The sequence below is a fragment of the Ambystoma mexicanum genome, chromosome 13 (genome assembly GCF_040938575.1).
Source record: "Ambystoma mexicanum isolate Mex_15411 chromosome 13, UKY_AmexF1_1, whole genome shotgun sequence".
NCBI lineage: Eukaryota > Metazoa > Chordata > Amphibia > Caudata > Ambystomatidae > Ambystoma > Ambystoma mexicanum.
This window is the reverse complement of record NC_090938.1, coordinates 141,191,287-141,216,710: the sequence shown is the minus strand read 5'-3', so window position 1 is coordinate 141,216,710 and position 25,424 is coordinate 141,191,287. Positions and strand designations below refer to the sequence as shown.

Here is a 25,424-nt window from a genome sequence, read left to right as displayed (position 1 = left end):
CTGGTAAGGGTCCATTTCTACCAAATCAAAGAAGACATCATGAATGAAGCAAGACAAATGGGCCAAATAACGTTCCAAGGATCCAACATAACACTATATCAAGATTAGGCAAACTCCACGCTCCAGCAACGCCGAGCCATGAGAACATTCACGGAATGGCTGAGGGGGAAAAAGATTACCGATCACTGGGGATTCCCAACGTCGGTCAGGTTCACTTGGGAAGGGACTCGGAGACAAATCCGTTCACAGAAAGAAGCCGACAAATTCATGGGCATCGGAGAAACAGGTGGAGGATCAGACTCTGAGGAAACGCCCTAATCTTAACACCACAAACCTTCCGATGGAGAGTGGTCAAAACCTGCACGGCGACACAGACCCCGAGGGCCACCTAGAAAAAGCTCAGTTCCTGACTGATATTTAACTACATACATCCATAAAATCCCCAGATGATAGAGCTTTCACAACAGAATGAACTAACTGAAAATAGGCAAGATGGACAGATCCTCTGGTCCAAATAAAGATGAGTCTCACGTTGGAGATCACGCTCAACAAGGCACAGGAATCGACACCCCAAGAAGGGGGGCGCGCAGCATTTCTTCTCTAAGTTTACAGTTGACTCGGCGGCCCAGTTGGGCAAGATATGCGCATCGGCGCCACCAGTTCCCGGTGGCAGTAGGGCAATGTTCATCCTACAGTGGACGCCTGGAGGCTGTTCAACGGGACCTTAAGAGACTACTCGCATTATTCTCGGGTGCATAAAGGCTACTCAAGAATCAACTTTATTTTGATCTTGGGGGTCATTTACCCATGTTTGGAAGCAACGGCAATACACACCTGTATGATCTCGGATCACGCCCCAGTGTCTGCGAAAATAGCTACATCGGGGCAAAAGCTCCCGGCACAGAGACACTGGAAACTGAATGACGCTTTGCTATGGATGAATACATTAAGATGGAAATAGAAAACACAATAGTAAAGTACTTCAAAGAAAACACCACAGAGACCTCGCCCATTAACATCATCTCGGATGCAATGAAGGCAGTTGTCAGAGGCTCTCTAATCAGTGCAGGTGCGGAACAACGAAGGGTCTCTAATATAGCCACAGCCAGATTGGAGGAGAAGGTGAATCACCTGGAGACCGTCCTGAAAAGACGATACTCCAGAAAGGCCGAGAGAGAGCTAAGAAAGGCCAAAACAGCCTTAGAAATGCACTGCGCCGACCGCACCGCTAAATCCATAGCCTTCACAAAACAGTTCTGTTATATGAAGGGGAACAAAGCAAATAGAGTATTAGTACAAAAATTGAAAAAGACTCGAGCCAGAAACAACATCCTCACAATAACTGGGGCGGATGGCAAAGCCCTCTACACCTATGCGGACAAAATGGCGGCATTATTGAGATACCATTCAGAAATCATGAGGGTCACCAACAGTGCTAGATAACTTACCAAAATATCTACAGTCCATACCCAAGCAGAACGCGAATCATCTGGAGCACCTAGAGAGGCCTATTTCGGCAGAGGAAATAATCAATTCCATCAAATCATTGAAACCCACGGCTCCCGAACCCGATGGCTTATCCGCATCATTTTATAAGAAGTTCTGTAGGCTTCTGGTCCCTCAGCTGGTGGAATTATTCAACTCTTTCCTGACATCTGGCTCCATCTCCAGATCTATGGCGGAATCATTGACAGTTCTATTGCACAAACCCGGAAGGGCTCCTGAGCTAGCTGCCTCCTACCGCCCGATCACGCTTATGAACAATGACTGTAAGATTTTTGCTAAAGTGCTGGCGGGCAGGTTGGGCACAGCTCTGCCGGGCCTAATTGACAGTGACCAGACATGGTTTATACCTGGGAGAGGGACGCATGACAATATTCGAAGAACAATAGACATTATTGAACATGCCCACAGGTTTGGGGACGGAATGGCAGTGATTTCATTAGATGTTCATAAAGCATTCGACATGATGGATTGGGGGTACATGCGAGCGACCCTGGAACATTTTGGATTCGGCCCAAACTTCACCAAATGGGTCATGGCCAATTACCAAATTCCCTCAACACAATTAAGGGTTAATGGCAGGAGATCCGATGCAATACAGATATCAAGGGGCACCAGACAGGGGTGTCCACTGTCCCCACTGATTTTTGCTCTATCTATGGAGCCCTTTGTCGCCAGGATTAGGCAGAATACCAGGATAAGGGGGGTCCAAATAGGGAGCCAGGAATATAAAATTGCGCTATATGCGGATGATGTTTTAATAACAGCATCGAACCTGGCAACATCCCTTGATTCCCTATGGAAGGAAATTGACGAATTTGGAGTATTGTCAGGGTTCAAAATTAACCTAGATAAATCATCAGCCCTAGCGATCAATGTCACTAAACGGGAAAGAGCAGCCCTCCGCCCGTTAATGCCTATTCCATGGGAAAGAGAGGCGATAGATTACCTATGGGTGAGAATTACTAAGGACCCGGCTCAACTGTACACCGCAAATTTTCCCCAACTGATTACAAATCTTAAGAATGACCTAAAGTACTGGTCCTCCAAGGAAATTTCCTGGTTCGGCCGTATCTCGGCCATAAAAATGAACATTATCCCCAGATGGATAAACTCCTGCACCGCAATACCGACCCGTATCCCGGGCCCGGTACTGGTGGACATGCAAAAGAAACTGCAGGGATTTGTCTGGGGTGGCCGTGCATCAGTAAACTAATAACAATGCGGGACAAAAACCGGGGGGTACTGGGGGTCGCAGACATAGCCAGATACACTCTAGCAGCTCAACTATCACATGCCTTCTCATGGGTGCAAGAAGAGGATCCCCCAAAATGGACGTAGATAGAGGAGACCTGCTGCCTGGGCAGCCCTGCGGACCTCCCGCACCTACCAGAAAGGAAAAGGCAGGCTAACGCAGGCCCTCTGGCAGCTACAACCACAACAGCCCGATGTTGGAAAGGAGGGGCTCGGAAGTGGGGTGGTAGAGGCACACTGGGCCCTCTATCCCCGATTTGGAACAACCCAGAGTTTTCGCCAGGCTGTAGCCCCAATAATTTCCAGTCTTTGAGGGAGGGCGGATTACTTAAAACGGGTGACTTTCTGGAGGAGGGCATGCCCATCACATTTGAAAGATGCAAAGAGAAATTCGGGGTGGAAAAGAGGGAAAGATTTAATTACATCCCAATAAGACACTGGTTATCTAATAGGGCGGTTCGCGAGAAATGCTCGAGAGAGCTAACGGCTCTGGAGAGCACCCTTACAACCCCTACAAAAAGAAGCAAAATCTCTACACTGTACCGTCTCCTGGACAGGGTGGACCCCACGAAAAAAGAAAGATACATGATTGAGTGGGAGAGGGACCTGGGACGGGAAATAGAGGTGGAGGAATGGGCAAAAATATGGACCAGACTGCATAAAAGCTCACAATGCATCACAAACCGGGAGGGGGGGCTACAAATTTTGCTATAGATATTATGTGACCCCGGTCCAAATCAACAGAGCTAATCCACATCTCTGGGACTAATGCTGGCGGGGCTGCGCCACCCCCGGTTCATTATTTCACATGATATGGGCCTGCCCAAAGGCGGAGGCATACTGGAGGGAGGTGATTAAACACATTAAGGACATTACGGGACTCGCTATTCCTTGGGACCCGGGGATCGTTCTCCTAGGTGAAACAGGGGAAGGGGCATTACCGATTTCAGGTCACATACTGTAACGCTCACCTGACTCCCACGGAGGCGCTGGCCTGGTTCGCGCTGCTGTGACCTCTTCTAAGGTGATGCGCAGGGTTCGGAAGACGGACTGGACCGGGCCCCCAAATCTGGCTTGTCTGGCTCGCAGAAGTATCCCTTCTGTAGCCGAAAATGGGGGATTAACTGTCTGCGGGGTAATGCAATCAGCCTCCCACTTTCCCCTCTCACCCTACTCGAAACCCTTCTGTGATTCCTCGTAGCGTCTCACCTTAGGGTCTGGAAGGACGAGCTCTCCATCCTGCTTCTGGTGCAGGGGCGCGTTGGTATCCAGTTACTTCACTGGATTTTCGGATTGGTAAGAACCAAACTTGCTTGGCTTCCAGGTTAGATTTTTGATAAGAGGTTCCCCTTGTGTCCATGCATTAATGTACTAATGCTAGTGTCTTTTTCCCCATAGGGGCCGGGGTACGGAATGCCGGGGAACAGGCACCGACCCGAGATGAGAGGTGAAATCCTTGTAGAAATCAGGTAAGTCTTTAATGAGCGTTTTTTTGGTAATGTCTTTTCATTCGCTCATTAACGCTGATGTCTCTTTTTCCCCTTAGCGGCCGGGGTCCGGAAATGCCAGGATGCGGCGCGGACCCGAAATAAAGAGGGAATGAATCAACAGGTAAGTCTTAACATGGAGATTTAGCTTTCCTTATTCCCTTCTCTCTCTCACCTTTTGTTCTGGTCTTTTTCTCCATAGGCGCTGGGGCGTGACTGCGAATCCGGATGATCGCTGCTGAACATGGAGGCGCCCTGTAAAGGCAAGTGGAATGCGGCGCTGCAGCGATCGACGCGATGAGCTTTTAAATAAAAGTCTTCCTTTTCAGGATTGTCGGCGAGATGTCTCCGGGATGCGGATTTAGCAGGTAAGGACTTTTCCTTCTTCTGTTCTTTTGTTCTCTTCCTTTGCAGGTGATTCAGGATGCTGGCAGGCGTGGCAGAAGTCAGGATGCAGGAGCAGACACGGTGAGCGTCCAGCTGCTAGATGCAGAGCAACGCGAAGCATGTGTGGCTGTTCGGGTGGGGTTTAAATAGCCTTGGAAGAAGTTCCAGGTATGTATCCTTCCCTGACCACGCCCGGATGGTAAATTAGTCCCACAGGTAAAGTAGTTCCTTTCAGGCCTCAAGGAGGCCGGGATCCTGCAGCATGGTCTGCATTAGGTAAGTGCACCCAAGCACTTCCATAATGAGCCTGGCGCCTATGGCGCCAGGACTGATCTTTTATGAGCCCGACGCCATAGGCGCCAGGACACTGTCCAAAGGGCCCCTATATGGGGTTGCTGGGTCCTTCCTTGGGGACTGGATGTCCGCTTTCGGGGACGCAGGGCTTGAACCGGCTCCCCGGGAGCGGGCATCATGACACATACCTTGTTTGTGTTCGTACTTACTCCTTGCAGCGAAATTGCCATGGCCCGTCTGTGGAAGCATGAGGAGGTACCCTCAATAGCACTATGGTGGCACAAATGTTGGGACATTGCAGTAGCAGAAAAGGTGACCGCAATCCGGAACAACTCATTCACCAAAAACATGAACATCTGGGATCCTTTCAATGACTATGCAACGAGATTCCCGGCCCTGTCCAAAAGGCCACCAATCACCAGATGGTTACAAAGCAGCCCCCCTCTACTGACCAACCCATAACCCTCAATCACAGTCACCCTTCCCAGAACTCTTGACAACTCCGCTAAGCCCAAATGAATTATCAGACATTCGAGCTATGCCGTCCACAGACTATTTTTTTTATCCTCCATATGAACTGGTATTTGTGATTATTGTGATTATTTTTTTTTTATATACATATTTTTTATTGTTTTATAGGTACAAACAAACATAACATTGACTAATTAACACTTGGTCAATACATTAAACACACAGGTATTCACTTCCTCACAAAGCTTGAATTCTTCCTCTTTTCCTTTTATACTGTAGATCTGTTATGCTCAGTGGCTTTTAGGATCGTCTCGATCGCATGCATGAGTTCTATTCTGGTAGTTCATCAGATTCTAGGCTCCTTTTTTCATGCCTTCAAGTGTCTTCCCATCTTTGCCATATCTTGGCTGCTTTCTCTGGGCATCCTCTTGTGGTGTACACTCTTGTTTCCATCGGTACACACATGTCCACATCCGTTACCCATTTCTCATATTGTGGGGGTGAGGCCGAGCCCCATAATTGGGCTAGGTTCCTCTTTGCAAGTCCAGTGGATGTTGCAAACTTGAGTTTTTCGTATCGAGATAGCTCCATCTCTGCATTAATCCCTAGTATCAGGAGTTTGGGGTCCATCGGTATCTCGCGGCCAACCACTTTTGATAGCCTGTCGCAGCATTTGTGCCAGTAGTCTTGTATTTGTGGATATTTCCACAGGAAATGGAAGAAGGTCCCTCTCGTTCGATGGCATCGTAGACAGTTGGGATCAGTCGCCCTTCCCCATTGATGCAAAGCCTCTCTGGGATAATATATTCTGTGCAAGATTTTTAGCTGGATCAGCCTGATTCTGGCAGAGATTGCTGTCTCTTTGGGGTACATGACGGCATTAGTCCAGTCCTCTGATTGAATTGGTCCCACATCTCTCTCCCATTTCTCTTTAAGTTTTGTGAGTTCCGTTGTAGCGAATGAGTTGATTGCATTGTACATTGTAGATGTTATTTTGTGATCAATTCGCTCCATCACTATGTTCCTCTCGATCGGGGTACACTCTGGTACATTAGGGAGGTCAATCTCACTTGCGATAAGGGCGTGTCTCATTTGCCTGTAGTGGAAGTATTCTGAATCAGGGAGATTGAATTTGTCTTTTAGAGCTTGGAAAGATTTTATTTCACCTTCCGTTACCATGTCTTCTAGTCTCTGGATCCCAGCTTCACCCCAGGCCGACCACTTGGGGATACCTCTGAGCTCTGGAAGATGCTTATTATGCCACAGGGGCTGTTTCATTGTGACCTTCCCTTCCCATCCCAGGTGTTTGTGTGCGTCCGTCCAGATCTGTGTCCTCTGAGCGGCCATTGTGGATGTGTTCTGCCGTGTTCTTTTTTGATAGAGGTTTTCCATCGGGGTGATCCCTTGCTCCGCCTGCGTATCTGCTCTGTTGTGCGGTAGGCTTGTGTCGTTGTGTAGGATGTCATTCACTACTGGCATCTGGGCTGCCCAATAATAAGTTTGTAGGTGCGGGAGTCCAATTCCTCCTTCCCATACTGATCGCTGTAGGGTTTTCAGTGCGATACGAGGGTGCCCTCCTCCCCACAACAGTTTCCTAACCGTCTCATCTATTTTTTTGCGAAATTCTATTTTTGGTATGTATATCGGAGCGTTCTGCAGGATGTATATGAACCGGGGGAGGGCGAGCATCTTGAATAGAGCAGCTCTTCCCAGCAGTGTGAGTAGAAGAGTCATCCAGTGCCTCACATCATTCACAAATCTATCTCTTATTGGGTGAAGGTTCTTTTCTGTATATAGTGTTAGATCTGTCGTGATCTTTATCCCGAGGTATCGGAACTGCTCTCTTTCTGTTTTGTACGGACAGTTATTTAGACTTGTCGGATCAAGTCCCTTGATCGGGAATAGCAGGGATTTATCATTGTTTACCCTTAGCCCACTGAAGATCCCATAGGTGGTTAACATATTTGTGACGATGGGCCAAGAGAGAGCTGGGTCACTCGGGTAGATTAGAAGATCGGCGTATAGGGAAACCTTGTCTTCCTAGTCCTGTGCCCACTGGAAACCTTTCCATTCCTGGGATTCTCTGAGCATTATCGCTAGTGGTTCAATCGCCAGTGCGAATAACATCGCCGATAGGGTGCATCCCTGTCTGGTGTCTTTTCCAAGTTTTATGCTTCTCGAGGACCACCCATTTACTCTGATTTCTGCTGTTGGGGCTTTGTATAGGAGTTTAAGCCAGTTTGTGAATTGAGCTCCGAATCCCATTTTAGCCATTATGATCCACAGGGCCTCCCAGTGAACGGAATCAAAGGCTTTCTCAAAGTGAATAGTGAGGAGCGCCAGTTTGTCTTGTAGAGCCGATGATCTTTCGATGGCAGTTTGTAGTCTATGAATATTCATTCGTGTGGATCTCTGTGGCATGAAGCCGCATTGGTCTGGATGGACCAAGCATGTTATCACTGTCTGTAGTCTGTTGGCTAGTATTTTCCACAGTACTTTGGCTTCAGTGTTTGAGTGAGATTGGTCGGTGGGAGCTACATGCATCCGGAGGTTTGCCTTGTTTATGTATCACCACTATACTGGCCTTTCTTAAGTCCGACGGGAGTATACCCTTTTCCTTTGCATGCAAGAACATTTTAAGCATGTGTGGTGCCACTTCTGCAGTGCCAATTCTTTTCCAGATTTCCACAGGAAAGCCGTTGGGTCCCGGGGTTTTCCCATTTTGGAGTTGGGAGATGGCAGTCGCCAATTCTTCCTCTGTTATTTCAGCTTCGAGTGCCAACCTCTGTGCTTCATTTAATGTCGGAATGGACAACGTATCCAGTATGCTGGGATCCGTAGGGGTCATCGGCGGGGCATATAGGTTTTCGTAATAGGTTGCAAAGGCTTCTGCAATATCTGGGTCCGTTGTGGCCCATTCGGTGTTCGTGGTTTTTATCCGGCGTACTTGTAGGTGGCCCTCTTCTCTCCATGCAAGCATCTTGCTGGCCTTATCTCCCGTTTCGTATATTTTGGCGCGTATGGTTCTGTGTGCATGTTTTGCGCACGTTACCGCCACATTCTGTAGCTTCTTTTGCGCCACTTGTAAAGTTGTGTTGTCTCCTGCCGCTCCTGTGCTTATGAAATTTGCCTCAGCCCGTTTCACCTCTGCTTCTGCAGCTTCCACTTCGTGCTGGTGCGCTTTTTTGTGTGCTGCTGTCCAGCTCAGGATTTCACCCCTCAGGGTTGCCTTGTATGCTTCCCATATTACCCCCGCGTCCTCCACTGAGTCCTGGTTCAGGTCAAAGTATGCTGCAGTTGCTTCCTGACATTTTTCTGTTAGTTCCGGGAATCCCAGGTAGTATGTATTCATTCTCCAGCTCGGTGGCGGCTGTGGTCTCTCTGTCTCAAGCAGCATCGTGAGTGGGCAGTGATCTGAGATCCCTCGGGGTTGTAGTGTCGCCTCTATTACTTTATGTATGCTTTCGCCAGGGAGGAAAAAAAAAAGTCCAGTCTGGACATTGACGCATGTGCGCCCGAGTGGAAAGAGAATTGCCTCTCCTCTGGGAGAAGGTCTCTCCATGCATCCCTTAGGCCCAGTGCCACCATGAAGGTAGCAAGCTTGGTTGGTAGTGCCGGGTTTCTACCCCTTGTATGCGTGCGGTCCTCACTGATGTTCATTACCTCATTGAAGTCTCCGCCTATTACCAAAGTATCCGTTGGATTGTTTACTATCATCGGTGTAATCTCCTCGATTAAAGCTGTCATGAGTGTCGGGGGTGAATAGACTGCCAGTATAGCTATGGTTTGGTTCCATAGTGTGCCTTGTATGAAAACAAATCTGCCTCCAGGGTCTTGGATTATTTTAGTTATGTCGATCAGGGTCCTTTTATTTATCAGTATTAGCACACCTCTCGAGCCCATGGAGAACCCTGCGTGAATTGCTGTCCTATACATTGTTCTCCTGAAGAATTAGCAGTTTGTGCCCGCCAGATGTGTTTCAGATAGCATTACTATATCTGGGTCTTGTCGCTTTATGTATTGCATCACTAGCCTTCGTTTTATGCTGTTTCCCAGGCCGTTCACATTCCATGTCATAAAGGCTAACTTTTTGGTATCATTTCTTGATGTGGCCATTACTCCTTGGGTTTGGTGTTATGTGCGAGTGTCCTTCCCTTGCAATCTTCATGCATGCTGTGATTGTTGCAGCCTTGCTGAGCCATTTAATTAGCCAATACCTGTGTAACTCCCAACTCCCCCTCCCCATACTCCACCCCCAACTGAAGCATCTGTCGCCCATTGAACAAAACAATTAACCAATCAAACTAATCGCAAGTGCGTAGCTGTCTTTGGTATTGGAAATACCTCGGTGCGCACTTGCTGCTGTGGGGGGGTGTGTTGTGCCGGTCTGTGGGCCGCCACCAGCATTCATTTTCCGGTTGCAATATGTGTCAAGCAAGGTTCGTTTGATTTCATGCCATATCTGTTTTCCTCTTTCATTCGCCGTCAGTCATTCGTCTTCTCTCTGTGGTATCGCATCAATTTCTTGATGGGGTGGCCTTTCTGGTGGTTCGTTTAGCCGTGACCTGTTTCCTCACCCCTATTGGTTTTTGTGTGGATTCCCCTCTCCTTTCAGATTTCTCTCTGCCCAGGTCCATGCCTCTTTAGGGTCAGTAAAGTGTTTTGTCGTGCCATTGTGGTATATCTTCAGCTGAGCTGGGAACAGGAGACCATATTTCACATTCAGTGTTTGAAGGCGTTTTTTGAGGGGTCAAAGGATTCTCATTTTCTGCACTTCCCTAGTGAAGTCTGGGAAGAAACCGATCTTGGAGCGGTTGTATGTTATGTCACCTTTTGCCCTGGCCATCTGCAGCACTGCATTGCAATCTGTGTAGTTAAGGATCTTCGCTACTACTGTTCGCGGTTGCCCACCAGGTATCGGCCTGCCTGTCGGGACTCGATGTGCCCTTTCTATCGAGAACAGTTTCGACAAAGTCTTGGGTTCAAACAGATGGGCAATCCATTGTTCTAGGAAGAGTTCCATGCTCTCTCCCTCAGCCTTTTCGGGCAGGCCAAGTATGCGGATGTTTCACCTTGACCTGCCTTCACGTTCTTCCACCCTACTTTCCAGTACCTTTATGCGTTCCAGTGCTCTATTCATTTGCTGACCCATGCCTCTCAGTTCGTCTTCTGCAACCGATATACGGGTCTCCGCCTCTCCAGTGCGGGATGAGAGCTTTTGAAGATCGTGGCGTAATAGAGAGACTTCTGTGGAAATGCCGTCCATTTTGACCTCCATTGAGGTGCGTGAGTTGGAGATGGCATTCATCACATCCCTTAGGGACAGATTTTCTTCAGGATTTTGTGCATCCTCAGATCTGCCCGCTTCCATTGGTGGAAGCATGGCGGTGGTTGTGAATTGCTCCATCGTGCTCTGATTGGTCCCTTTTTTTGTTGTTGTCGCTCTATCTTTGCCCATCGCAGTTTTCGGCTGTTGACTTGCTTTTGCAGTGTAACGTGCAGGCTTTAGTGTTTTGAGTTAGCTTGCGGGGTAGCCTGCGCAGTGGCACTCGTGTTTGTGTGAGAGTTAGTAACCAAAGCATGTTGCGCTCCTGTGGGGCTCTTTGTTATTTATGTGGCTACTCTCCTTTTTGTGCACTACCGGCTACTGAATTGCCACAACGGTCTAGTCTTCCTTCTCTCCCCCCCCCCCTCGTTATAGGGGTTGTCACAGTTCAATTATTGATCAATTTCTGTTGTTGATGTATTGATGACTTTGTACACCTTCATAAAATGTTGTTATGAAAAAAAAATGATGTGCCATTTAAGTATTTGTTCTGGAGGCAAATGAATCCCTATAAGGGAAGAATGAGTCCAACATCAATGCGGAAATTGATTTCCTTGAGAACAGCAGCGGGAAGAAGAGGGAAAAAGGTTTCCTCAAGGGAGAGGAGACTGTTGGGTAACCACGAAATATAGCAAGGATGTGTTTTAAAACAAAGAAAATATAATAGAAAGGGGAATGCACACAACGATTGGAGATGGAAATAAAAACAGCAAAACCAGAATAAGTGGAAAGGTAAGTGGACATACGCCACTGTAAAAGCAAGCGTTGCAGGGCTTACTGGGCTACATTTCTTCATCTGAATTCTGGATGCACCATCTACGATTTCACTGGTTACGTGAAAAATAAATCTTTCTGGCCTTGGAGGGAATTGGCTTGCTCATCCGGTCATATCTGCCAGTTTGAATGCAGATTTCCACCCACAGAGGAGAATTTGATTTCCTTTCGTTTTAGTTTTCAACCATGTCTTGACTAAGCTTTATCCTAGATGATTAACGCGTGTTATTAAAATAACAGCTAAACATGAAGACTTACATTTTTTTATTTTTTATTCTGCCAGAAATCCACAGAGCAGATGAAGAAAATTCCAACTATAATCTTGTCCATCAGCTATAAAGGGGTGAAGTTTATTGATGCTTCTAATAAGGTAGGGTGTGCGTGTGTGTGTGCCCACACTGTTGTACATGAAACTATGGGTGATCCTGTCAATCGCATCTTACCTTGGATTTTCACAACATGATTCTGTGATAAGGGTGTCCAGCTGAAAAGTGCTTCAGAAGAATACACAAAGATGGCTGCTCAGCAAGCTCAAATTTTTCTTTTCATTTGACAGAACATTATTGCAGAGCATGAAATCCGGAACATTTCCTGTGCTGCTCAGGACCCAGAGGATTTATGCACATTTGCATACATCACGAAGGACCTGCAGACGAGTCACCACTACTGCCATGTCTTCAGCACCGTGGACGTGGTATGTATCTAACCGAGTATCAAGAGGGAGGGGGAAACGCTCACATGCCTAAATTACTTTGGAGAACTGTTGGTGTATAAAGAAGCTACTTTCCTGACACCACTTACTGTATCCTGGGGGATTGAACAAGGAGACCTGTGAACAGAGTGAATCTTTGTTGTGCACGGTGGTTACCAGAAATCATTCCATTTAATAAAGAACAAAAATGTTCCTCCTTCGTAATTATTCAGCTGGGACTAAACCCAAAATGAGATGGGCTTTAGGATTTAAGTAATTTTATATTATAAAATCATAAAGGACTACTGTCGAGGTGACATTTTCTACAATATTCAGAATTCATCCAGCCATTAGAAAAGAGAAACATTTAAGTAAGTGAAATCTTTTGCCATTGTTTTCCAAATTGGAAAACATGCTTTTCTTGCAAATCTCCTTAGTCTGTAACTGCCTTCTTTTTGTGAGGCTGCACTATTTATTTTGTATTGTTTTTCTATTATTTAGGTATTTTCTGACCAAGTGTTAGTTTTATTCTTTCGGTCTCCGAAATCTATCCCCTTTTCCTTATACTTCTAAACATGATGTACTTCAGCATTCATTCTTTGACATAAATATTCAAGTGCACCAAAGAGCCTCCTGAATGGGACATCCCTTGCACATGCTGCCCACCCTAAGCATTACTCGTTTTCCCTACGAAGATAGGGCCAGACTGGTGCGGCACACAATCTGTTTTTTCTATAGTGACCCCTTGCACTAATACGCTGTAGTTTCAGTTTCGAACATTGTGCGATCTATCTTGTTCTGCAGCGGACCAGTGTAAGGATGCAGAAGGAGGAGACAGACACACAGCTGGCATGATTGTTGCTAAAGACTTTTATTATAAAGTCAAAAAAGAATAACCTGCCTGGGCCTTATTAAGAGGGGTTTCCCTTCCTCAACTAAACACAAAGGGCTCTGTCAGGATGTCTGTCTAAATTAAATAGTCCACCATCCTGTGTCAAAACCTATTTCCATCCTTTACCCTCTTAACTAAACTAAGGAAAACGTTGATCTTGGTCCAGAAGAATGACTCAATTTGTTGGACAGGCTGTGCAGTTACTTCCAGGAATATAGATTGTCCTAGTTTGTATCAATGTTCCCTTTTTGGCCAACCTATTGTTCATAAAAAAAAAATCCCATTGATCCTCTTGGGGGATTCTTTGAGGCAGAACAAAACATCAGGTGGAATGCCTCCCTCGTTTCTTCAGTATTTCCTGAAGCACCAATGATGCCAGACTGACTCCCTTCCACTGGTTATCACAGATTTTAGTGTCGGGGGGGGGGGGGGGGGGGGACACTTCCCTTGCCCAGACAGTTCTGAGCCCCAATGTAATAATTCACAGCACCTGGGGAAATGGCTCCCTTCACCATGGCCTTTCTCAGGCTAATGTCACAGTTCCACACACACCAGGGGGAATGTCTTCCTTCCCCTGGCCTTTCTCAGGCTTTATATGGTAGTTCAATACACCAGGGGTAATGGCTCCCTCCCCATGGCCTTCAGGCTTTATATGGTATTTCAACACACCAGCGGGAATGTTTCACTTCCCCTGGTCTTTCTCAGGCACTCAGTTGTAAGCATCTACAGTGGCTCGGGTAGGCAGACCTGGTACACTTCCCTGCCAGGTACTGCCACAAAGAAGATGCACAGTTAAGGAACGGCTCCTCGTTCACCTGCGGGTCCCCAACCCGGTCTCTTTCACTCTGTTCAACTTCTGCTATACCGAGTTCACTATTATGTCGGGTATTATACTGTTAGGGAGAATTCTCATTTCTGTGCTAATTCCCGTCTACCTTGGAGAGCCCCAGCTCTTTTGCTGGACTTTAGGACTTTTAATTTTTAGACCTTTTTCTCACTCTCTCGTATTTTTCTCTGATTTGGACTCTGTTTCTCTTTTGGTTTTGGAGTCTGACAAACTCCATGGCCATCACCTTTTGTATTGTGACACACAGCTCCTTCAGTGCAGTGTCACAGAGAAGTCCTTTGGATTTCTCTTAACGTTTAAATGCCTTCCCTTGGTTAAACTACTGTTCCCAAGTGAAATTGACTTTACTTACCAGTTTTGCCCATCTAGGTCCAGTACAAACCATCTTATGTGGAAGTACTGGGGGGGTTACTCAGTAACCCCTTTTCCTACTTTATCATGTAACATTTTTATGTTACCCTCACTACAATTAATGGCTGGTGGCAGTGGTTTAAAGTTCCTACCATTGTACGTTTTTACCGCAGGCTGAATCCTCAGCTGCGTTATTGCACCCAGGGGTGCCAGGGGTGCCCATTTTGTCAAAATGGCCCGGTCTTCTTTTTTCACCATTTCTTGGCTGCGTGATCTTTCTTGGGTTTTACTCTCCACGCCAAACCAGGTTTGGTCCCTTTGTTTGTTTCGTCTTTGGCGGGCTTTACTGCTGAAACCTGCCTCTGACTCCAGCGTTACTGGCAGGGCAGAAAGTGAGGGAGGTTCCTGAAACTCCCTGTGATTGGTCTCCTTGGTTACAGGAATGCACCCAAAGGTGATTGGCTGGCTGCCTGTCCTTGGAGGACAGCTACCCTGCTCTGTGAGTGACAGGTAGGCTGCGAATGAATGGGAGAAACCTGCATAAAAGGCCAGGTCTCTTGGATAGAAGTCAGTTGACTACTGGACGAAGGAACCGAAGAAGAAACTGGAAGAGAAGGTTGCTGCACCCTCCTGGACCGTTGGTTTGCCTGGTGAAGCCCTGCTGCAGTATTGAAGCTCCAATTTTCGGATTGACTAGAGAAGCCCTGAACAGACAACCTCTTCCCTTGGGTATGTGGGACCAACTGACCCCAAGACAAACTTGACTGGAACCCCTATCCCTGCAGGCTGTACTTCTTCGCTGCTGCTGGAACAGGCTGCTAGGGAACAGGAACACCAGAAACGAGTGCATCGTCTTTAAGCCGGACCCGAGCTCCAGGAAGATCCTGAGGACCCCCTCCCCCGAAGCAGGGTGACCCACGCCTGAGCAACCTCAACAGTCCTGGACCCCAGAAGCAAGGGGAGCCCACAAGGTGTCTAAGAACCGCGGTGGTGCTATTTGCCGGTAGCTAAAACCGCAAAGTGCCGCTGATCTAGAGTAAGCCCATTGCTGCCGCCGACCTTTGAACTACAGTGCAGGAGTCAGAGACATCCTCTCTCTCGTCTCCAAGACTGAGACCCAGGAACACGGGAACTGCAGGACTGCAACCTGAACAGAAGTCAACTGGATCCTTTTCTTCAGACCTAAGGCACTGTGTAACAAGGGGTACTTGCCGCCTGTTTGCAACTTGCCTGCTCTCACTGGAGACTTGCATTAGCTGTCTTTTGCAGAGTTGCTTGCATCTTTGCTTTTCACAAGCCTCCCAGCTTGTGTCCCAACAATGATTCTTTTCTACAAACTCTCTAACATTGTGCAAGACTTTTGTGCTATCTACAAGAGGTGCCTCAGCTCCCTTGCCTGTTAAGAGAAACTTATAAACCTTTGTTTCCTTCCCTAATCTTTTCCTTGTTCCACAACCTCAGTATTGCATTAACTGTTAAAGTGAAATATGAATGTCCACAGTGTCCTAGCTACTGGAATCACCTCAGGATGTACGAAGTGTGTGTGTCATTCCAAAAGGATATCTGCTTAACTGAAACTGAAGGAGTGTATTTTTGAAGTGTATTGTGTTGCATATTGCCCTTTCTAAAGAAGGCTTATTCTAAAACGGACAAATTAATAATTATTTTAATAAGAAACCTTGAGTAGAAGTGTTATTTGAATACTTGTCACTGTGAATCACTGTGTTGAATCTCTACAGCTCACATTGACCCCTCTTGAAAAGTCTGGCTGCTCAGTCACTCTAACAACGTGTGTAGTACAGACCTATACCAAAGGTTAGTTTCCCTATTGCCAAGAGGACAAAGCTGGTGTAGTCTCCCACGGGGTTACTATATACAATCTTGCCTAACAGATGCTTTGCCCAAACTTTGTTATTTTAGTTCTGGGTCCCAGACCCTCTTAAAATTGTTTCTTGTGTTCCCTCTGTGGACCCGGGCAGCCCCCGTACCTCCAATAAGAGCACCTGGTCATCTTCATCGGTTTTGATCTCCCCTGAGGCTTCCGGCGTCTTTCTCTCTGGGTCTTCTGTCGTCACGCTGCCTCCCGCGGTTCCGCTGCACTTCACTGGGGCTGGGCTGCGTATCTTTACTCGACTGCGTAATTCGGCTGGTTCTAGCGACTGGGCTTTCTTCTTCTGTTCTCTGTTTACTTCTTCTATTCTTGTCAGCTGGTGCACAGCAGACCATAGAGGGATGCTGTAGTTCATCTGAGTGCATCCTGGGCAGTAGCTTCAGCTTCTCTGTTTGGGGTATGGGTGCTTCGCTTGCTGTGCCTCTGATGGTCTGACAACTGTCAGTCGTTCCATCTTTAAGCTGCTGGGCATTCAAAAACTAGAATGTTCAATCCAATTCTGATGATTCATGCTGGCTTCACGCTTCCTCGTCTCGGTATGTTGCAAAAGGCATTCACTGAAGTCAAGCGTACTCATCCTCGTCAAAGTAATGGGATAATTTTCACTGATCCTGCAGCCATACATAGTAGGGCATACTTGATTAGAAGAAGGTAAGCAAGGCAGGGGGTAAGAAGTGTGATTGGGAATATCGCGTCTGCCCATGATGTCCTCCCTGTACCGTAAAGAGCGACTTTCTCCCCATGAGATCCACGCGGAGTACCACCCCCAGGGGGGCTATCGGGTAGGAGCCTCACCTCCCTGGCCTCATGGGAAGGGGCTTCGCCTAGGTAAGAAGGGACAACATCCTATGATTTGTCACACCTGCATTTCTTTAGTTTAGAGTGCCAAGCCGAACCATGCCAGGGCAGTATGTATTTGCTGCGACTCTCTTGCACTTTGGTTACTGCAAGTTCATGTTCAGGAATGAGTTGTGGAGTATTTTGTCATGGCTTGATATTGGGTCACACAAAATATGACAAGCCAAGCTAATACTCCCATTTACGCAATCCCACTTCACAATTCAGTGCAAAGAACACAGTTAGGTATTCAAAAGTTGGAATTTATTTTAAAAAGATAGTTTCAACAAACTGGGTCTCCAGCTTTACACTGGCGACCCCTACAATATTGTTGGTATTCCTGCATAAATACTTATACACAGTGAAACTGTACCTGCCTATATGGATCTCACTATTAGTGCACAAATGCATTCACCTTTAAACATTCACTCTATATTTCGTATGCGTTAGAATCTACAAAGCACTTTCTATATTGCTATTTTTCTAATGTATTTTATTGGATTCAAATTGTAAAAGAATTTTTAGCAGTGACATTTAGATGAAAACTCTGACAGAAAAGAAAGAAGAGTAGAAAAAGTCAAAACCTTAAAGGATGCAATAACAGAACAGATTGGTACTAATCAGCTGAATGTTACAGTATCAAAAGATAATCGCCCGAGAAATTGTACAAGGGCTATAACATACTTGATTTTCACACCACTAATTAAAAGTGACCACCAAGCTTGGGGATCAGAAGCAATGAAATCTGAGACTATGTTGCTATTACTTTTTCGTCAGTCTGTCTACACAGATTACTTTTGGGGAGCGTTTCACAAGATAAGAGTGTATTTTTTATATCTGAGCAATCTCTTGGCACTTGCTTTTCTCCAGTATCAAGACAAGTATGGTACCAGAGAGGAGCTTCCTAACATTTCTCAAACACTTTTCCAAATACTTGCCTTTATCCAGCATCAAGCCAAATATGGTGTGAGAGAAAAACAACTTAAATCCAGAACAATTCTTTCTTTTCACTTAACTTTTCTGTACAAGTGTGAAGTTGTGAATGTGTGGATTATTTGTAAGCCATGTGTATTGAAGGAAGGCTTGCATGCATATTAAGTTCCTATCGGTACAATTAGAAATTGTGAACATGTGCAACACAAGAGGTGTTTGCTGGAAGGTTCAGGATTAATCTTAACTTCTGGCAGTGCCCTGGGCAACCCTTCAGCCCATCATTCTTCAGCCTGCCAAGCCATTACTGATTGTGCATGTGTAAGTGACTTACACATATCTGAACAGACTGCATGCAGTACTCTCAAATAAAGTGAGTGTGGTCGGCTTTCCTTGTACATGAATGTATTCCTTTTTACCTAGATGCACGCATATAATGCTTTCTCTTTATATTTCTGGGCTGGGGATGTACTATTCTCCAATAACCAATACTTATTCGATGTCCCCATTGCCCCACCGACCCCTATTACACCTCCTGACTCTTCCTATGCATTAAAAGGCAAGGGAATGCAAAGGAGTTGCACTTCACACAATTCTTAATAAATAGAAATATTTTCTTTAGGCATGCATTTCGTTGAATAACGTTCCAACCTATACCAGGGTCTCCACCAGTGACATTAAGTGCATGATGTCTCTTAGGCAAGTAGTGGGTCATGATACCACTATAATCTAAATGACTCAACCCCAGCCTCAACCGCTAACTATAGTCGCAAATAATACTTACGTTTACAAAGGTCAATCCCACTTTAAAGTGGCGACTGGAATGCTTCCATATTTGGATTTAATTTTTGACTGCAAAGTGGACTGGGAACAGTGGTCGAAGTGAGTGTGAGTGGGAGTGGGAGTGGTTGGAAGCTTTTTTCTAATTACGTTGTACTGGTCTTCTACTTTTATTTTAAAAAGAAACAGTTCCAGAATGGTCAGTTTTAAAATAAGTGTAGGAAGAAGTTGAAACTTGCTCTTCAGTGCACTGCACTGAACGTTCCCTTAAACAGCAGCCGTGTTTGTTTGGGGGTTTGGATTGCATGTGGGAGGACCGTGGCGAAAGAGATTGTGGGCAGCTGGGGCAGGCCAGCATGGAATATAGTTCCTCTACTTTTCGTACTTTGACCACTGACTGGGAATAAAATAAATCACATTTCCCTTTGTATTTGATGTACATAAGCAACACAGAACATTGGGATATTAGCCACTGTATCCCTGTTTTCAAATTGCACCTCTCTGCATTCCCAGTCCTTTTATCTCCCCAGACTTTGGACAATTTGGGGATTGGAGTTGATTTACCATTCCAGGTGTAACATCTGTTGTTGGGACAACCAGCAGGGAACCCATCAGCCGGGCATCATTCCTACAGCGAACCCTCTATTCTTTTGGATTAATGGGATATCATCCCCAAGCGCCGACTGGTCTTCCTTCTATGGGCTGTTTTAGCCCTTTTTCTCTCAAAGGACAGACCTACCCTCAACTTAATGTTAGGCATTCTGGTCTCTCATTTCCATTTCGTTCCCCGTCTGAATCTTCCTCGCCCAATATTCCATACTTCTCCCTCTGTCCTATGTGTATGCCATTATATCTCCCTCTAAATTCGCCCATGCCTTGTCATAAAGGTGTGGTTTCTTTATCCACGTGACTAGCAAAGGTGGGAGGGAATTGCTGTTTTTATGTCAAGCTTTTCCTGTCGTTCAGTGATTCTTAGTTTCCCTAAGATCTTAAGTAGGTCTGGGAACTTGCTGTCAGGTTCATTCTCACCTTCTTTGTGGGAGCTGCTGATCCCACATACCCTCGCCAGGTGCTTCCAATCCAACCTCAAAATTAATTTACAGTTTAGTCAGGAGCCCCAAGTAAGGGAAAGGGATAGTGGAAATAATTATAAACAGATTCTGCACACTGGCTGACTCTGGACTCTGCAATCTGAATTTAAACAGATAACGTATTCTATTATTCCCTTACAAAAAGAATACACTTAACCTTTAGTAAATCCATTCTGTTCACCACTTTACCTACCACACCACCACTGATTGCCAGAAGTTGAATTAATAAGTAAAGAAAGGTTTTTCCTTATTGCATACTTTAACTTTACCTCAAAGTCTTGGTTGCTCTCAAAATAATTTCTATTAGGTTTCTAATCTAACGTTCCCTAACTAAACTAGTCTCCGGTAGCTGTTCTCTTTAAATAGTTGCTTCCTGCAGCTCACGAAAGCGAAACTTTAGTCTTTGCTCATCTTGACCTTCTCATGTAATGAGACGAGCAAGATGCTTCTCCTTCCTTAGTTCTTTTTTAGATACACATTGAGAACGTTTCATTCCATATCCTGGCAACTGTCTTTTACAACTGGAAAAGCTGACTGAAATCTTTGTTTCCTTTCTAAACCCTTTCCAAATGCTAGCAGGTCAGATAGCACAGTGAGCTAAGGGCTCGCTCCAGATATCTTTGTGCGGCCTGCTGTGGCAGGTTCGAATCCCAGCAGGGTTAACTCAGCCTTTCATCCTTCGGAGGTCGATAAAATGAATACCACTCTCTGGGGATAATAATGTCTTCTGTTATTTGAGCACTCTGAGACCTATGGGTGTGTAGCGCTATATAAGAAGTAAATTATTATTATTAGAAGCGTTCTGCAGTCCAGGGAGGCCGCGCATCCTTCCCAGACACTGGCCAATGCTCGGCTTCCCCCAAAAACAAACCAGAGCGAATTGCCCTGCAGGGTTTTGCTGTTGTGAGAGAGAGGTCCGCAATTACAAATGAAAAGGAAAACCTGCGCTTGGTATGTGAAACAATACAAATTCTTGCATGCTAATTTACAGCTGCTGCTTGTTGATTTCCTCCACTTTGAACAATTAAGTAAAGTAACTTTTAAGTTTATAGTCCTAGCTAGATTAAGTATTTACAGTTCTTTTTTCCTGAAAAATCTCGCACTTGCTCCCAAAAAGCTGCTCTCCCACCTGAGAGAATCTAGTTGCTGAAGTCTCTACTTCTGTCTTCTGCTTTTAAAAAAGTCTTTCTTCAGCTGCTTCAATTTCCTTCTGATTTCTTGGCCTAACTTATGGGGAGCTTTAATATGCACAGCCTGACTCTGTAGAGTTTCTGATGGAAGGCAGTTGGTTATAGTTCAGAACATTCCAAGGTGATTGTTCCTGCCCTCCTAACGACTTAGCTTCTCCCTCATGATTCTGCCATCTTCGCTTGGGAGACCTGTACAACTAAGGTGAAGGAAAACGAGAAACAAACACCATGCCCAACTATTTTCCGCTCTAACACCTAACCCTTGCCAAACATCCTCTCACCTTGTGAACAGTTACTTCCCTCTGCAAACCCTGACACCCGCCCATTAGAGGGCTCAGAGGAGACCACCATGGCTGACATTAAAACTGCAAAGCTGGTGTAGATGGACAGGCAAGTTGCATAAAGCAGGGGCCAGAACAAGAAGGAAAGTAAAAGTATGGGCAGAGCAAATAGCAAGAACAGGAGCAGGAGAAAAAGGCAGGGTGGTGACGAAGAAGTGAAGCATGTACTAACTATACAATCTGGGATCCAATTAGAAGTGTACACAGATTAGACTAGACACAAGTACTGGTTACTGTAACAGGCATTCACCATACAAGCCCATTGAAGAGGGACACAAATAACTGCTTCCATGACAAGCAGATGTTGGGCCTCACTGGAAACATAAATTAAATGCTTTCTTTGAGAAGAGCTCACCGCTATATACAAGTCAGCATAGGGCGGTCAGACGAGACAAAGAAAAGGGTGAGGGACTGGCTAAACAGTAGCGAGGAACAGGAAACTAGGGTATTCTAGAATCCATGGTAATTGGAAGTATAGGGTTGAGACACAACTTAACGAAAGGCCAGAGAGCAAAGCAGAGCAAAGAAAAAATGGAGGCTGAAAACTACATAAACGAGGGGAGGAACAGCACAATAAATATGGCTGATACACTGCATAAAGTGAGGAAAGGACAGTAAATTGAGGGCAAGGCTGAATGAGTAATGGAGCGAGATGGCACTGGTGCAGAATACACACTGGTAAAGCACAAAGAACAATGCTCAGCAACAGAGATCTCGCAGTTACAGCTGCTAGAGGTTCAGCAATCACTGCATGAACAGGAAGCTTCAGATTGTGACAGGTTATCATAATTTGTGACATCTGAACATTGACCCAAGATGGTGACTGTACTTTTTTAAGTCCTGAACAAGATGGCTTGTCCTTTCTTAGGTCTTCTTCTACCTACCTGGGTGGAGGGAGGTTCCTCTAATACCTTTTTGTTTTTGCCATACTTCCCCTGGAAAACCATAGAAGGGTAATTGAATGACAGGCAGGACAAGAAGTGGGGACAGTCACCCGAATCTCCCAATACCCCCTCCCCCCCCAAACCCTCAACCCTCCCAGTCCTTTGTACTGCAGAGTGCCTGAGAGAAACCAGTTCTGACTGGGTGGCTGGCTGGCCGGCCCCATTTGACAGCCACATTTCCAAGTTTCAAATGTTGCATCCGATATTGATTTGTGAGCTCAGCCAATGTGCCTGTATACATTCCAAGGTCCTGGAACAAACTCAGCCGACCACTGGAACAGAAGAATCCGAAGAAGACACCAGCCACATCCAGCATCTGCCAGAGCCCGCTGAGTAACTGCTGCTGTTTGGAACTCCACTTCCGTATGCGCGACAGGAAAGATCCGAACGAGATGGCTTCCTCCCTTGGACTGGTGGGCCCACCTTGGAAGAGCTGCGACCTCCATGGTCTGCAATTCACCAATACCCAGAGTTCTGTGCATCGTTGCCTGAAGAATGAATCTGCCTGGAACTTTTTGGGCATCTTTGAGAGACTGCAGCGACTCAATCCAGCTCCCCAAAGTCGCCTCACATGAGACAAGGACTGGGAAGAGTCTACCGTTGCGACAAATCTGTCCTTCAACGAGCCTGGACAAGGCGCCAACAAGCCAGAACCCGAGAAGACCCGTTGCTGGGCATCTGTCTACATGAGAGCTATCACCAGATCCACTGAAGACCCCTTCTGTCACCAAGACCGAGAAACTTGTGACTGGGTCTGCTGTCACCTCCCCACTGGAACTGTCCTGCTGCTACAAGTTCTTCATTTTAAGGTACTGGCCTGCTCCCTGTGAAACTTAACTGGAGCTTTGCTTGCTGATCCTGTATCCCTGGGGGCTGGCTTCTATAAGACCAGTTGGAACAAAGTTCTAAAAAGTTATCCTGATTTTGAAAAGTTTGCATATATGTCTCAGATGGATTTACTAAGCTATTCCTAAGGTTTCTACACCTATGGTCTATTACTTGGGAAACTTGCAGTTGTGTTCTACATGTGTTACTGTGTTTTAGTACTTACTTTGCATAAGTAACGGAGGATAGCACAGGGTCAAGGCGCTCGTCTTGGAAGGAAAACCATGCAGAGCAACAGAGGTTCGAATCTCGGATCTGCACTTAGAAACCGAACGCAGGTATGGTATTAAGTGCGCTATAAAACCATTAAATTAAATGTTTAAGTGTTCCTTATTGTATATATGACATTACTATTTTTGATATAAGTTCTAGTGTGTTAGTGTTTCCTTGAATAAGTGTATGCTCAGTTATTTGTACCTAGCTACAGCTCTCCCACTTCTAGGCTTAAGCCTAGCTGCCCTGCTATTCTACCAAACCTTTGTGTGGTTCCTGTACATCCAAGGTGGGGTTTTCAAAGTTCTATAACAGTCAACAACTGATTATTTATTTGTATTGGGTGCTTATAAAATAACCTTTAACAAATGTTTTGTTTCTGCACAAACCCAACTAGGGCAGCAATTACCCATATCGAATGAGGACCTCTCTGGTAGGAGGCATATTCCAACAAAAACGGAAAATGACCCCTAATTCGAATGAGGTGATAGACTGTTAAATATTGGGCCAGAATGCTAGCTTTTTTATAATCATCACTCCAGTGACTCAATCATTTCTAAGCATGCATCTCCTCCATAGTCGTAACCCATTCATACCAAAATAGCTGTAATTGATCTTTCTCTGGATTTGTGGCTAATTCCATCGCAGATGACCCAATCTGGTTGACAAGATTGCTGCAGAATTTTTTTTAATATTTTCAAAAACTTGAAATAAATCTACATATAGAGAATCCTTTAGCTGATTTAGAATTCCATAATAAAAATGTAAATATGTCCTCCTGGCACTTGCTTTAAGAAAGTAAATGCCCAGCTCAACACGAATCGGTGTACAATTTGGTAACCGCAACTGGTTTTTCCAGATAAAACTTTCCAGCAAAGGTAAAAAATCGAACATTTGCCATACATGTTAGTTATCAATTCTGCGCTTTTAATTCAACAATTTTCTCATCTACATCTTTAACCAAGCTTTAATAAATTGTTTTTGTGGTTTCGCTAAAATAGAAAAACCTAAGTAAATAAAGTTGTCCATCAACTCTATAGAGCTAGTTTCATTATGCCAGATGTATTTTGGAGCTGTCCTACGGCGAGTACACTGCGTGACTTTTTGTGTTCTCCACATTCACCTTTAGTGTGTGAGCATTTGCAAAATTCCAAAAAGCCGTAATTAGGCGCTCTAGACCTATTTGAGTGCAGTTGAAAATGATAAAATCATCTGTGTAAGCCAACCATGTGATTTTGAAATTACAGATTTTTAGGAGAGAGAAAAGCGTCAAAAGTTAAAAATTCACCAACATCCGAAATGTATAAATTAAAAAGAATCTACGCAAGCATGCACCCCTTACTGACGCCCCGAGATGTCTTCATTATTTGAGTTGGTGAGCTCTGCTGGTCTAGTCTCATTTGAACATTCAATCCTTCATAAAGACCAATTATAAGGTGCAGTAGCCCTTTAGGAATACCCAAATGATCCAGTTTGTTCCATAAGAGGCCACAATCGACCGTCAAACGCGGCTGGCCGATCTATAGTGACCAGAAAGATGGAATCATATTTAGGGTGACCATGCCTGACTATGAACTCCCTTCAAAACAAAGCCATTGATGGAGGTTCCTTGATGGTTACGGAAACCCTGTCTGCCATTTTGAAATCCTTCCCGTCTCAAGCTGCCATTTCTCAAGGCGTACCAACAGCAAGGCCGAAAAGACCTTTCTGTCGGCATTGAGAATAGCAAGAGGACGGTAATTAAAGGCGTCCAATCTCGGCTCCTTTTTAAAAATGGGTAGAACAAAAGCGGTAGACCAGGAAGAAGGAAACTGGCTAGCGGAAACAAAGAACCACCAGAATCTCCGCCCATAACTCGGGACTTTTTTGAATAACAAATTGGACAATTTAATTGAACCAGGGGCCCTTGAGGAGCACATTTTTCTTATAATCTCCTCAATCTCTGTAGAGACAATAGGAAGAACCCAATATTTTTCTGAACAGGGTCCTTCCTTTCATCCATCTCCCTTTCTACCTGTGGTGTTCCCCAGGGGCCTAACCTCTCA

The 25,424-nt window shown here is 45.4% G+C and overlaps 1 protein-coding gene across 9 annotated transcripts in view; it reads left to right on the top strand.

Moving 5' to 3' along the window:
- Nucleotides 1–25,424, top strand: part of ANKS1A (ankyrin repeat and sterile alpha motif domain containing 1A) — an 855,968-nt gene that overhangs the window by 794,426 nt on the left and 36,118 nt on the right. For all 9 annotated transcript variants that reach the window (XM_069633488.1, XM_069633494.1, XM_069633490.1 and 6 more), the window contains 2 exons: nucleotides 11,780–11,866; nucleotides 12,053–12,190. In XM_069633488.1, coding sequence (XP_069489589.1) covers nucleotides 11,780–11,866; nucleotides 12,053–12,190 — 225 coding nt within the window. The remainder of the gene's footprint in view (nucleotides 1–11,779; nucleotides 11,867–12,052; nucleotides 12,191–25,424) is intronic.